The sequence below is a fragment of the Salminus brasiliensis genome, chromosome 1 (assembly GCF_030463535.1).
Source record: "Salminus brasiliensis chromosome 1, fSalBra1.hap2, whole genome shotgun sequence".
Taxonomy (NCBI): Eukaryota; Metazoa; Chordata; class Actinopteri; order Characiformes; family Bryconidae; genus Salminus; species Salminus brasiliensis.
This window is the reverse complement of record NC_132878.1, coordinates 19,886,767-19,901,521: the sequence shown is the minus strand read 5'-3', so window position 1 is coordinate 19,901,521 and position 14,755 is coordinate 19,886,767. Positions and strand designations below refer to the sequence as shown.

General features: G+C 43.6%; 1 protein-coding gene across 1 annotated transcript; it reads left to right on the top strand.

The window, feature by feature from the left end:
* The first annotated feature begins 6,377 nt into the window (after window positions 1-6,377).
* Window positions 6,378-12,035, top strand: LOC140573880 (uncharacterized). Its single transcript, XM_072693493.1, has 3 exons — window positions 6,378-6,670; window positions 9,896-10,864; window positions 10,998-12,035. The coding sequence occupies exons 2-3, from the start codon at window positions 9,920-9,922 to the stop codon at window positions 11,007-11,009; spliced, it is 957 nt and encodes a 318-aa protein (XP_072549594.1). The 5' UTR covers window positions 6,378-6,670; window positions 9,896-9,919; the 3' UTR covers window positions 11,010-12,035.
* Window positions 12,036-14,755: the final 2,720 nt, after the last annotated feature.

The window sequence follows — 14,755 nt, the reverse complement described above, 5'->3', positions numbered from 1 at the left end:
GCACGACCTTCAGGGTAAATCCACTTCAAATCCACCTCACAGTGATGTAGTACTTTCAGTTTGATGGCGTGATCTAATCTAACCCTCAAAAATCTTTACTTTAAATACTTCAATGCTAAAGGTATTATTAATATTATAATACAGTTATTATCATTATAATAAAGCCATGAAAGGGCAAGCATGCATCTTCAGTTTCAGTAATCAACGCTGTAAACCAAAAAAATAATACAGTATTAATAAACTAATAAAGGCACAGTTGTCACAGTTTGCATATTACCTACTGACAGAGTCTGAGCTTGTCAGTCAAAAGGCCCTTGAGTATTTCTCATGACATGATACTGCATTTTGTCACTATCATGCAAAAACCTTTTATCTCCTTTTTTCATTTTGCACTTTTTCATTTTCTGACACAATAGAAATTTTACATTGTGTCACAATTCCATGATGAATGGAAACTGCCTTAGAATACAATCTATTTCCATTGACTTCATTGAAAGTTGAGGGTTTTTTTACCTTCATTTTGCATGACAGTGATGATATATTAAAAGGAACAACAGAAAGTTGCACAGCTAGTAAAACAGTAGAAACATCCATGTTAAGTCCTGAATTGTGTCTGTACCTTTGTCCACATTTATAGTGAACACTACACCATAGCACATAAGCAGGTTAGTGTAACTCCAGTGCAAACCTAACAAAGCAAACGTCAGACACCAGACATATCCCCTTAGACCTTCCCTACATGTCAAAAACAGTTCTCCATTATAATGCTTATTTTTACTAGTGCCCAAATGGGATTAACAGTGTTATGGTATGTTACACCACCAGAGGGCTCTCTCACACCAACTGCACCATTATGTAGTTTGAAGATACTAAGATGCAATCCTTTAAAGAGAACAGTTCAGTACATTGTAAAGCATCATTCCTGTGAACTGTAAAAGTTCTTTATATCGTGTCAAACGCTCATGATGAATAGACCAATAGAAATGCTCTGTTCAAGGCATGGACTCCACAAGACTCCACGAAACATCTGAAGGTGTCCTGCGGTATCTGGCACCATGCAGTTAGCAGCAAGTCCTGTAAATTCTGAGGTGCAACCTCCATGAGCATCAGTGACCCTTACGTGGCCATGACCCTGTAGGGACTGACCACTGCATACCGGGAACACCCCACTAGACATTCCTGATGTTTTGGAGATTTTCTGACCCTGGTCAAAGTGGCTTAGATCTTTACGCTTATCCATTTCCCCTGCTTTCAACTTGTCACCTTCAAGAGCTTACTAATATCAACCTCTTGACAGATGCCATGTGGTATTATTAATGTCATGGCGAGAGTGAGACTGGCTTTATGTACCTGCATACAGCAAAAAAAAAAAAAGTCCTAATTTCAAAACACTGTCACTTGGGGACCAGCTGTACTCTAATTCACAGGTGTCAGGCTCTGGCCCTGAGGGCCTCGGCTTTTAGCATTCTACCTCATTTAACACACCTGATTCAACTCATGAACTAATTACCAAAGCTTTGATGAGGGAAATACAGGCCGTTAGGAAGAGTTGGCCGGTACTTGATGTGGAATTGAGCTTGAAACCCCTCTTCTAATGTGACTACCTTTTCTTCTGCTGCAGGTGATGATGCCCACGTTCCCCGACTGGCCCGCCATCAGACCGCAATCAGACTGCCAGCACTCTACGAAAGATTCAGGGCAATTTAGAGAGGGCTGGAATGTAAGAGGGGTGGCTTAAGGGATATCTCCAGATACCCCTACAACCCTCAACGACCTTCCCAACCATGCCCAAATGGAGCTGAGGGTTCACGGCCCAAGGACATCGAGACCCTCTTTCAGTGTCTATGGAAACCATCTCAAGCATCTCAATGTGAAGCAGCTGCGATCTGACATGGATGCCCATCAGAGACGTTACACACACCAGCTAGAGATTATACTGCAACTTAGCCAATACCTTATGTAACTATCTAAAACTCCACCTAACACTGTAGTAGGTGTTCAAAAGTCAAACTTCTCATGAAGACAAACGAGAGCGAAGCTTCAGTCCCAGTGACGGCAGATTACAGCCCACTGTTTACCCGTGTGGTTTATTCACTTGGTAGACTTTTGAAGTATCTTTTTGTACAAAAACAAACAAACAAACAAACAAAAAAACACAAAAACATTCCAAAAAGTATCTACAGGGTGCTTGTTTGTAGGCATCTACACTTGGTCATGTACAGTGCCCTCCATAATTATTGGCACCCCTGGTTAAGATGTGTTCTTTAGCTTCTAATAAATTGAGTTTTTTTCTAAATAATATAGGACCACGATGGAAAAAAGAGTAAAATCCAACCTTTAACTCAAGTGAATTTTAAGGGGAAACAAAAAAATCCCTGACTAAGAAATAATTATTCTTCATGAAATCACCTGTTCCACAATTATTGGCACCCCTAACATTTCTTGGGAAATAAATGTAATTAAAGTATTTCTGTCAATTCTACAGTAGTTTACGAAGTTGATCAGAGTATGTAGGAACATTTAATTAGTAATTCACAACTTCCTGTTTCCCTGGGGTATAAAAATGACGTGACACAGAGGCCATTTCTCTTCAACATGGGAAAGACAAAGGAACATACCATTCAAGTAAGGCAGATGTGTGTTGACCTCCACAAGTCAGGCAATGGCTACAAGAAAATAGCCACTCACCTACGCCTGTCCATATCTACTGTCAGAGGAATTATTAAGAAGTTTAAAACAACTGGAACAGTGGTAAACAAGCCTGGACGAGGAAGTTTATTTTGCCACCATGCACAGTGAGGAGGATGATAGGAGAAATAAAAAGGTCTCCAAAGCTCACTGTTACAGAATTGCAACAAATGGTAGCTTCTTGGGGTCACAAAGTCTCCAAAACAACCATCAGGCGCTATCTGCATGCCAACAAGCTGTTTGGGAGGCATGCACGGAAAAACGTTTGGAGTTTGCTAAGCAGTACTGGAACTTCAACTGGGACCGTGTGCTTTGGTCAGATGAAACTAAGATAGAGCTTTTTCGGCAACAAATGCTCTAAGTGGGTCTGGCGTAACACAAGAGCTGAGTATGCAGAAAAGCACCTCATGCCCACTGTGAAATATGGGGGAGGATCAGTGATGCTGTGGGCCTGTTTCTCTTCCAAAGGCCCTGGGAACCTTGTTAGGGTGCATGGCATCATGAATGCTTTGAAATACCAGGACATTTTAAAACTAAATCTGGTGGCTTCTGCCCAAAAGCTGAAGATGGGTCGTCACTGGGTCTTTCAGCAAGATAATGACCCAAAACATATGGCCAAATCTACACAGAAATGGTTCACCACACACAGAATCAAGCTCCTCCCATGGCCATCTCAGTCCCCAGACCTCAACCCCACTGAAAACCTGTGGGGTGCGCTGAAGAGGAGAGTGCAGAGGAGAGGACCCAGGTCGCTGGATGATTTAGAGAGATTGTGCAAAGAGGAATGGTCAAAGATCCCTCTATCTGTATTCTCCCATCTTGTGAAACATTAGAAGAGAAGATTAGGTGCTGTTTTGTTGGCAAAAGGGGGTTGTACAAAGTATTAACATCAGGGGTGCCAATAATTGTGGCACACATGATTTGATGTTAAACTATTATTTCTTCATGTGGGATTTTTTTCCTACTGAATAAATTCACTTGAGTTAAAGGTTGGATTTTACTCTTTTTTCCATCGTGGTCCTATATTATTTAGAAAAAAACTCAGTTTATTAGAAGCTAAAGAACACATCTTAACCAGGGGTGCCAATAATTATGGAGGGCACTGTAATTGTCATCCCTAAAGGATTGATCACAAATAATACAAGTACTGAGAGGCATATTTAAATGGTTCTTTAAATTGCTTAGAACTTCCAATTTTTTGAATAGTAGGTGTTTCTCGTTCTTACTCATTTTCTATGTTGTTCTTCACAGCAAAAGCACTGTGAGATTTCAGGGTGAGATTTGAACTATCTGAGGTCTGCTTTAGAGACATACAGCTTACTGTCCACGATCAAAAAGGAGAACTAGTCCACTTACTCTTTGCCCAGTAATTTACAGTATCTTTGTATTATTCAAGAAAATCCTAATCAATTAACTGCATGCATTTCTAAAACGATGTGTGTGCATGAATTGCGACATATAGTCCCTTTTTTTCTTTTCATGAGGAAAGGTTGCTTGTATTGTACACTCCCTCCATAATGAAGAGGCAGTAAATGGGTCCAAAGGAGCTGGTGAAAGCATTCCAGGCACAACCTTCTCAGACACCTGGCCACTGATGGCTCTCCTGGACTCCTGGGCAGAATTCCCTGCCACTTCTCTATGCTCCTGTTCAGGTCCTCGAGTGGGTGATGTTTTCTAACAAAACAAGCAGGCTGTGTTACTGTAGAATGTAGCTGTTGTTCAAACTGTACACTGATTTAAGTGTGTAAATAAAAATGGGTTTAGTGGAGAAGTGGACTGTGTTTTCACTTCCTTCCATTTCTGAATTTGAAGGGCCTACTAAGAGTCTACCCATATTTACATTTACATTTAAGGCATTTAGCAGACGCTCTTATCCAGAGCCACTTACAAAGTGCTTTGCTATTTACTCAAGAAAAACCTCAGCTAGTTAGAATAGACCAATAGTTCAAAAGATACCTCTAAGCTTTAGACATTACTAAACACAAGACAATAAGGTGACCATAGTACTCTGCTATTCGTCCAAGTACTCTCTGAAGAGGTGGTTCTTCAGTCTGGGTTTGAAGACAGCGAGCGACTCGGCCGTTCGGACACCCAGGGGAAGCTCGTTCCACCACTTTGGTGCCAGGACAGAAAAAAGCCTGGACGCTTGTCTTCCATATGTGGTAAAAGCTATGAACAGATTGCTTGTATGTTTTTCTATATTATATTTCTACATTTATTTTCTATGTCACTGGCAGAATGGTACAATTATGTCGGTACAATGACTTACTGTAGCTCTTAACTAATTAATTTGGTAACATGTTATAATAGAAATTCATCATTTATCATACCATGTAAAAAAAATAACTTTTTCAGTACTTGTGCACATACGTTTAGGTATCTGGGCTGCCCACCAACATGTGAAATTAGACACCCAGTTATTTATTTATTTATTTTTTTGGCTTCCAATGAAAAAGAACAGGACATTCAATAATGCATTTAGATTTGGCCTGGCTTTCTAGGAAACTGTAAGGTTGTGAGGTGTGTTTTTTTGTGAACTCAAGGTGAAGTAAATGTAAGCTAGTTAGTACAAACAGGGACAAATAAGAATAAACTTAAAAGTCTAGAGGTGTGTCCTTTGCAAACTATTTATTAATATTAACTAGTTTTTGAGTATGTTGTATATAAAAGTGCAACCAAACTATTATGATTAGTATATGAACTATACCTAACAGTATTAGTGTGTAATACTCAATTGAGATGCAGCCAAAGAAACTGTGTACCTAAGAGGGCTAATGGAAAAAAGGCAAGCTGGGAGGCTTTGTTGACTTCGGTGACTCGTTATCATTTAAAGGAACCGGCCCTCAAACCGGCCATTTAGACAGGGTGAAATCGGTTCTGTGGAGATGGACCCTTGTGGTATTTTGACCAAAGCATGTCACAGACATTTCATTAAGACCCCAGAGAACTGTGTTAGCTTTACAAAAGGGTATAATATGTCACCCTGAAAAACATTATCCAGTAGTTCATTAATGAGCGTTAATCGTTATATAAATGTCACATATGCATTAATAAGTGTATCTAATTTAATTATCATAACTTAGTGAGATACCTAAAATGTATATTTATAATAATTAGAACCTTGTTAATATTTTGTGAATCAGTATTAAGTTATATGATACTAATAACGCAGTGTAGACGTTGATTATTAAAAATTGCATGTCTTTGAGTGTGCTACAGAAAAACCAAAAAATAGAACAAAACATTTTTAATAGAAGTTGGTAAAGACCCTTTCTTTAGACTTTTTAAGGGGTCTTCACACTCACACATCCCTCTTACAAACACAATTGCCTGTTAACCCAGAAGTGTTTCTTTTGGGTTAACCATTTGTACCCTTTTTCTTTTTTGTCAGAGAGTGTCAGAGAGCCAGAGACACTATAACTTGCTCCAGGTCCTCCTAAGCTGAGTGAGATACATGGCTACCCAGTTTCACACACACGTTTGAACTTCTTCCTTGTAAGTCCGGCCTCACGTGAGCAACTGCTGGTAGGCCAAACCGAGTCTGAGCTGAATTGTAATTTGCCTAGAAGTAGGACAGGGCGGCTCCGCCCACTTTTCCTGAGCGAGCCCGCGGATTGGACCCGGTCGGCGCGGGGGCGGATTCCTATTGGTGGCAAAAGAAAACGTGAGCAGACGGCGATTGGCCTTGGCTTTGCACTGTCAGAGTGCGAGTAGCGGCTTCAGCAGCCAAACCCCACTCAACACATTACAGCTAGTGATGGTGAGACAGCGCAGGCCAGGTCCAGAGACCGACTGAACAAACAAGACGCCTCCTCGCGCTTTCTTTCCCTGTCCGGAGCTAAAGTTAGGAGGAGACCAGGCGGCTCGGCGGTCCACCAGGGCTGGGAATGACGGGTGGCCTCAGGGCAGCGTCAGAGGGGTCCGGCTGATGCAGACAATGCAGAACACATGCACGGACTTCTCGAGACCACGATAACAGAAGGTAAACCTGAAGTTACGAGTGATGTGAAGGGGGAGAGGATGCAGTAGAGTCTGAAATGTTTGAATGATCGTTATATTAGCTGTTATTATTATTATTATTACTACTACTAGTTGTGATTTGACTGTTAGTATTATTAGTATCCAATAACAACCAGTGTTCTCGATGTTTAACGGTTTGATGTGTGCATCTGGAGAAGTGCACTGTTCCTAAAAACTTCATTCACCTGACAGTCATCTGTTGGTGTGTAACTCTCTATCTCTCTCCATCTGTATCTCTCACGTGCAAAAAGCCGCTGCACTTGTTTGAGCTAGTTTCCTATCGCCTTCACGTGCCGATCCCGGGCCTCTTGCACAGTCACGCGAGCGCGTCAGAAAAACCAACGCGGTGCTCGTGCCTCGTTTATCGGGGCGGCTCGAGCTTCACGGTTCTGGCAGCGAAGGCGGGGCCAGCCCAAATAAACGTGGGGAGGAGGGGCTGGGGGGGTTAGAAGAAGAAGACAACAAACCCTCGAAATGTAGGCCACCGCGCGTGACCCAATTCCTCACACACACACACACACACACACACACATAGCGAATGTGGAGCACAGCCCCCCCCCCCCTCCTCTTCTCGCCTAGGCGTGGATCCAGTTCTCGTGTGTGTTTTTCTCTGTGCCAGGGCGATATGTTCAGGGCTTTGTACGTGGGGGTGAAGAAAAAAACGCACGAGATATATATTAAAAATGATTGTAGTTTAACGTGTGCATTATAAGTTAGCTAGCAGCAAAGCAACAGTTTGCGCGGTTACGACAGCCCCTCCTCCAGCACAAAATACAGCTTTCATACAGTGCCAGTAAAACATGTCAGGTGACCCCGTTTTCCGCCCCAGCAGCGCCACAAGCCACTACGATCAACAAGCAGGAAGCGCTTTATACTGCTGGTCACGTCACGTTTATGGCACCCAAAAGCTCAGCGCTGCTGCAGCTTCCCCTACTAACACACGAGTTAGCTGCTGATCTCAGATCGCCTGGGTTTAGCTCCGTCTGGCTCGTGGAAAACAACCACCTGTTCGTACAGATGGCACAGTGTAGCCTCGTCGTTTATGATGATGATGATGATCATGATGATGATGATGATCATGATCATACTGGTCTTGAGGTCATCAGTATTAGCCAATATTGGTTGATCAAGTATGTTTTCTTTAAAAAAAAAAAAATGACTAAAGGGCTTTTGAGCTGTCCATAGCCAGAAGTAGGTTGTCACCTCTAGGGTGAGGGTAATCTGTGTGAAGAAGTGGTGACATGATTGACAGCCAGAATCCAGGGCAATCCAGGGAAATCCTGGAAGGGTGGCAACCCTAGAAGATGGGGCAACTGACCTGGCTTTCTTTGGGTGGGTTGGAATGCCCCTTTATCTCCAGCTAGCAGGAGTGTCTGCCAGCTGACCGCTGACAGAGCTTAAAGTGTGTTAAGCTCTCTGACAACATACTGAGTTAGCGGCCGTTTAGCAAGTCATCCATGGCCGGAAGTAGGCTTGCCACCTACGTTGAGGGTAAGTCGTGTGAAGATGATGAAATGATTGATAACTGAAGTCCTGGATGGGTGGCAACCTTAGAAGAAAGGCAAACTGGCCTGGCTGTCTTTGGGTGAGTTGGAAGGCCACCCCTCTACCACCCCCTTGTGTAGCTAGCTAGCTAGCAAGAGCGTCCGTTAAATAACAGAACTGACAGTTAGTGTGTTCCTCAAAGTGTGTTAAGCTCTCTGATTACAATGACTCAGCAGCAGTTTAAAAAAAACATGGTGGCACTTCAGGTGTCTTGGAGGAAGCACGTGCTGGCCTTCTCAGTGTGGTGGTATCAGGTGTGTATCAGATTGTGAAGACTTGGCTAAACTGGTGGAATTGGACACCATTAAACTGAAGTGCTGCACTTGAGAAGAGCATCTAAAAGTAGGCTATCATGCTCAAACTTCTCAAACACACAGCTAACAACATGACAGCACGCAGAGATCGCCCCAGCGCCGCTACCCATCGATACAGATATGCCATCTGGTTGAGTTGCCCTAGTTATGTGTGAAAGCTACACATAGTAGCAAGGATTGCTCTGTCTAACTGAAACCAAAGCCTATTAAAGAAGAAACATGGTGGTCAGTGGTGAAAAAGGCCGGTCTCTAGCTGGTGTGTGTATTTGCGGATAAAGGGAGTGTGTTTTACAGGTATTTGACACGTTTGATCACGGTGTGCTTGCCAGCCGTTCCCAGGCTTTTGTGGAGGAGTATCGGGTGTTCTTGGCCCTGGCTGTAGCCAGTGTTCTCGGAACAGGAGATTGCGAAGAGTGTGCAAGTGTGCAAGTGTGTGTGTGTGTGTGTGTGTGTGTGTGTGTGTGACAGATATTTTGTTTTGGGCCCCCTGGCGAAGGCGATCAGTCTGAGGCTGACCTACTTTTCTCTTTCACTTCATACCTGCAGAGCTATTTATACCCATGACACACATGCACGCGCACACACACACACACACTCTCCCTCCCTTAGTGGTGTTATTATGCTGCCAGTCTGGCCCTAGGGAGACCTAACCCATTGCAGCCACCCACGCTCTTAAAACCTAAACCCCAGCCCTCTGAGGGCCCCTCACTTAGTAGAATACGCTCTAAATACATTGCAGTAGATGTTTTAGGGAGTGAGTGGCCAGTTGCCACCCGATACTGCTCCTCACCCTCAGCTACTCAACAACAACAGACACTGGAAGTTTCTGTAGCCCCATTTTCTCTTTCCAGATTGTGCTTTTTCTTTGTTGCAAAATCAACAGCGTGACACCTCCATATTGTGAAAGGGCGGGTTCACACAAGTTTGGAAAAGAAGGCTGAGCTCTGTGGTTGAAATGGAGCAGTGGGTCAGACTGTTGAAGAGTAATAGGGGGTGGTCTGGCACCTTCTGTCTGAGAGTTGAATGGAAAAAGTGAAATTTGAATGTGGCAGTCAGAGTAGATCCTGGCTGGAAACTGGAGATACGGTCTGTGGCAACAATACGTCTGCCACCACTACGGCTAGAATGGTGAACACACGATTGATTAAAATGTTGGCATTTTAGATTTGATGCCTTAAATCTCTTAATCTTACACCACAGCTACATACCCTACTGTGCAGTACACGGTAGTCCACAAGAGTTACAGGATAAGCCTGAATATTAAGACTATAGACTTGCCTTCAAACTTGTCTTCTCTACTTTTCTCGTCCTTCTTTTACCTGAAACAGAAGCATCGCCCTGCAGTTCCTCAAATGGACGACAGAGGGTGCCTCCCTCCAGGTGGGGCTGCTGAGCCCAGACTCCCCACCTCAGCCATCCAACTGGAACACGACATTAGGATCAAGCAGGTTCGGAGGGAGCCAGGTGACCCAGTGACCTCCACGCATGTCCGGAAGGAGGACCTCTCTGACGTGCCACGCAAGGTGCCTCGCTTCCAGTACGTGGACTTCCCCTCGCTGCACCAGTGCATCAAGCAGTTGTCTGTGCCACCCCTGGATGGCTGGTTGGCCTCATGCCCCCTGGGAAAGGTGCCGCCCTGCCAGCCCAGTAGTCCCAAGGAAAAGGTGCCCAAGTTTAAGTATGTTGACTATCCTTCACTGTACCACTGCATCCAGCAGTTGTCAGTGCCTCCATTAGAGATCTGGAGCTCGGGATTGACGAGGCCTGGCTCAGAGGACTTAAGGGACAAGGCCATGGCAGGGCAGACACCCTCTCAGGTTCCTGTGCGCAGCAGGGAGAACCACCAAGAGGTGCAGGGGCATGGGTCAGAGCTGGAAAGCAAGGAGTCCAAGACTCCAAGTCCAAGAGTCCCAATTCCTGATCTAGCAGTCATACAGCATCCAATAGACATGCGGTCAGGTCATGCTTCAGAGACAGGGGCGAGCCCCTGTACAAATGCAGATGAGACACCTGAGAAACCCTCTGGTTCTAGATCGGAGGTGACCTCTAGAACAGAACCAGACCGTGCAGCAACAAGGAACGAGAGGGATGTCAGACCCTCGGTTATCAGTATGGTGCGCACAGCACGACACAAACATAGCCCACCACCAGACGATCGCTCAAAGTGGCGAAAATCCCCAGATCCCGTGGAGCAGGAAAAGCAGAAGACAGTTCCAGAGTCTGTCTGTCCTTTCTGCCAGCAGATGTTTGCAGATCCAGAAGAGCTCTGGACTCACCAGCGCAGCCACAAAGACAAGGTGAACATGAAAAGATCTCAACTTACTGCATGTAATTATGTTAGCATTGCCAAGTTTACCACATTTTACTGCAGTGCCTTGTATATACATGCACATGCCACAGATCTAATACTGTTCTGTCCCATGTTCACAGAAACCGCACTGATGACCTGACTCTTGAGGCTCTTCGATGATATCATTGGTCACCTGTTTAGAAACTGTGGACCTTTATCTATCAGCGCATTCCACATCTACAGGAAGCTCCTGATTGACAAAGCCTTCCCTGCTAGAAATGGCCATTCTAGCTGTCACAGTGTTAGCAGTGTGGAGGCCAAGCAATTGAAGACTCATTAAACATTTTTGAAAACTTGGCCTTTAAGCAAATCTACCAGTTAGCTGTTAGTATATGAACCTTTAAAAAGTTAAATTGCAAGACAAGTAGAGACAAGAACACACAAATGCCTCATACAAAAAGTAATATTTACTTTACTACCTGACCAGCTAACGTAACACTGTCAAAGAGTGTAAACTCTAGGGGAGTATGTCTGGTGAAACTAGCTTTAAAATCAAACTGTCATGCCAGTGTTGCCCATTAATGGGCTTTGAAGCAGTAAAAGGTACTTTATTTACCTAGCAAACTGTAGTGAAGCTCCGAGCCTGGTGTCACAACAGTGCTGCAGGCACAAAGATCACCATAAAAGAATTTCTCAGCCCAACCCACAGTGCCCCAAAGGGCCAGCAGCGCTTGGTTCTTACTTGGTTCAGGTATGTTGGGGGTTGGGACAGGATAAAAATTCAGGCTGGCCTGAGGGCCTGTAGAACTTGAGTTTAGGGCTTAGTGTAAAAAAAACACTCTCAACTTTAATCCGTTAAGATGATCCATTCTTTGGAAAACCAGACCCAGAACAGGGGACAGAAGCGGAGACTAGGTTTTCAGTATAGTGTCTCTGGTCGAGTGTCTAGCTTTGGGTGCCTATCGAAAAAGTGGCTATTAGCATATGCTGCAACAAAAATAGGCTTGTTGATCATTTGTTACCTGATCTTTTTAAATCTTTGTATTTCTGATGTCTTTTTTTTAAAGTCATTGATGTATGGTTGCTTATAGCGGATAGATCTAACTTAAGACTTCTAAACTGGTTTTCAAAATGTTTCTTGTTTGTGTGCATTAAAGCCTTTTTTTGTACAGATATAAGGATTGCGCTTGGTTTCGATCCATACACACACACACACACACACACACACACACAGTTCCCTTTTATTTGAATTACAAATAAATTAATTACCTTGAATGGAAACTTGCTTGACTAGTCCAGACTTAATGCAAGATTTTAGTATTTAGTTATGTTTTGTTTGAGTAACTGTCTCTACTGTCCAGGAAGGGCTTTCTGCTAGATTGTAAAGCACTGCTGTGAAGATCTGGTCGCATTCAGCGACAAGAGCGAGGTTAGCGAGGTCGAGATGCTTGATGATCACCACCCTACTTAATCCTAAAAGTACTGGATGGAGCTTCATCATTCCAGAGAACATGGTTCCACTGCTCTACAGCTTAATGCTTAGGGGGCTGTATACCCCTCTCATACCCCTCTAGCCCACACCTGGCACCAGGCATGGTGCTAATAGGCTGAGGTTTATCTGCTGCATAGAGTCCTATAGCAATACTTCTCTACAGGGACTAGAGAAGCTGTGTGTCTCAGCATCGGGTGCAACTTAAAGTAGCTGAATGCATTCATTGGAACGGGTGTCCACAAACATTTGGATATATAGTGTATCACAAAAAACTTTCATATCAAAAATACTGCAAATGATTTAGTAAATGAATGAAAAGTACATTTCTGTAGATGAGCCAAAACATGTTGGACAAGTTTGGGACTTTCCTGCTGCCAAGGGATTTTCCTCACAGATTAAAAGCCCTGTGGTACTGTCAGTTTCTACAGTTCATCAGCACACTGTAGCCAGGCCTTCTGCGACATGCAATGCCTGCACGAGCTTCCAAGAAGAGAGCAATTACTGCGAGCACAGCTGAGGACAGTAATGGTGGGGCAAAGAGGACACGGCGGAACACAGCGAGGGGGAGAGGAAGACAGATAGGTAAAAGGAGCAACCATGAGGAAACACAGATGGGAGCAGGTACTTGACTCTAACTATGTAATTCTTCAACTGAAACCGTAGCTTGTTGCTTACACAAAAAAAGCTCCTGAACTAAACAGAAATACAGCCAGGCTTAAAATGTATGCCCTTTTACTTCAGAAATGAAACTGCCTTAGTAAAATATCTCAGTAAAATGCCCTGCTTATGATTAATCTTTGAGAAGCTCTATCAAAACAATAAGAGTTCCTCATCAAAAACAACACTACAGGTTTCACTTTCACTTTGCTCAAGGTGAACTCTTCCAGTTACACATACTGTTCAGGGTTTCTACGGCTTGAACATGCCACATTTATTGCCAAATCCTACATAAGTGGAATCAGGTGTGTGAGAGCTGGAGAAAAAAACGTGAAACGTGCCGAGCAGTGGATGAAGACAGGAGGATCTTGGACTATTCCTTCACAAGCTGTGTGAAATTAGTAGACAGAGAATCTGGAGACATGAAACAAATGATACCAGCGCTTACCAGACATCATTCCTTTTTTTAATACTCTACATATCCCATTGTGTTGCTGTGAACCTCAGTCCAGCACACTCTTAAAAGGAAAGCTGCTACAAAGCTGATCAGAGTATCTCCAAAATGACAGGCAGGTCTTGTGGGTTGTTAGCGATATGCATTGGTCAGCACCTGCCAAAAGTCTTACAAAAAGGACCAACCAGTGAACTAACGACAGGGTCATGGGCACCTAAATGGCACCATTGATGACTGATCCATGGAGGCCCCACTTCACAACTCAAAGAACCTAAAAAACATCTTCCTGCAAGATACCATGAGTCTTGTGGTGTCCATGCCTTGAAAGGTCAGATCTGTTGTAGTGGCACAAGGGGGGTGGGGGGGCTTCTCAATATTAGGCAGGTGTTACTAAGATTATGGCTGATCAGTCTGTCAGTGTAAAGATTCTTCACATGCTTTTTAAGAGTAAGGTAAGAATTATTATAAAGGTCTACTGGAATGAGGTGTGTATTTTAGCCTAGTCTTCATCAAGGTGTGTGTACATTTCACCTGCTGTGGCATTTCATTTAATTTTTCCAGATTAAGAATTGAGATTGGGGTCTGGTGATTTTGCTGACCAGGGCCCCCTTAAGGGACATTTTGGATTTGGGCCTATGCTCCCTACAGTTGTCAACCTACAATGTAGGGCCATAAATGTTGTGTTGTGCTGTGCTTAGGCATGAAGTATAAGGTTAGTGGAAACATGGGCTAAACTGGACAGGAACTACATCTCAACCAACCGGTGTATTTCTTACCTGAAAGATAGATGCTTTTATTTAAATAAGGAGATGCTAATCCCAGTACTAGAGAAGAAATTGTGCCTATGACCAATTTCCATAAAAGTTCCATGAAATCTATACTTCGTCTGTAGGTACATCACAAACACAAGATCTGACTGATGACCCTGGCCTTCTCAAGGTGAGAGCTTTCTCCTTGTTGTGGTGAGCTGATCACGTTACCATTTGTGTCAACATCAAAACCTATTTGATTGCAAGATTTAACCACATTTTGTTCACAAACAGTATGAAATACCAGATCAACTGACCCTAGCAGAGGCTGAGGAGCCAAATCTCAGCAGAACAGTAAGCACAATAAAATATCCCCATTATCTTACCTGTGTATTCAGTATTCTGCTTGGACCAGCATTGTCCTTTGTCTGGGGTTCATTTTTCTGCCCAATTAATTACAGATTTCTCAATGGGTTAAATCAAATGTGTTAAGGAGGAATCACCAACTCATTCAGGGCAAGAATGCGCCAACAAACAAGGAAGCTC

Excerpts from the sequence above, each read along its gene's own strand:
- LOC140573880 (XM_072693493.1), top strand. The coding sequence starts at position 9,920 with ATGGACGACAGAGGGTGCCTCCCTCCAGGTGGGGCTGCTGAGCCCAGA.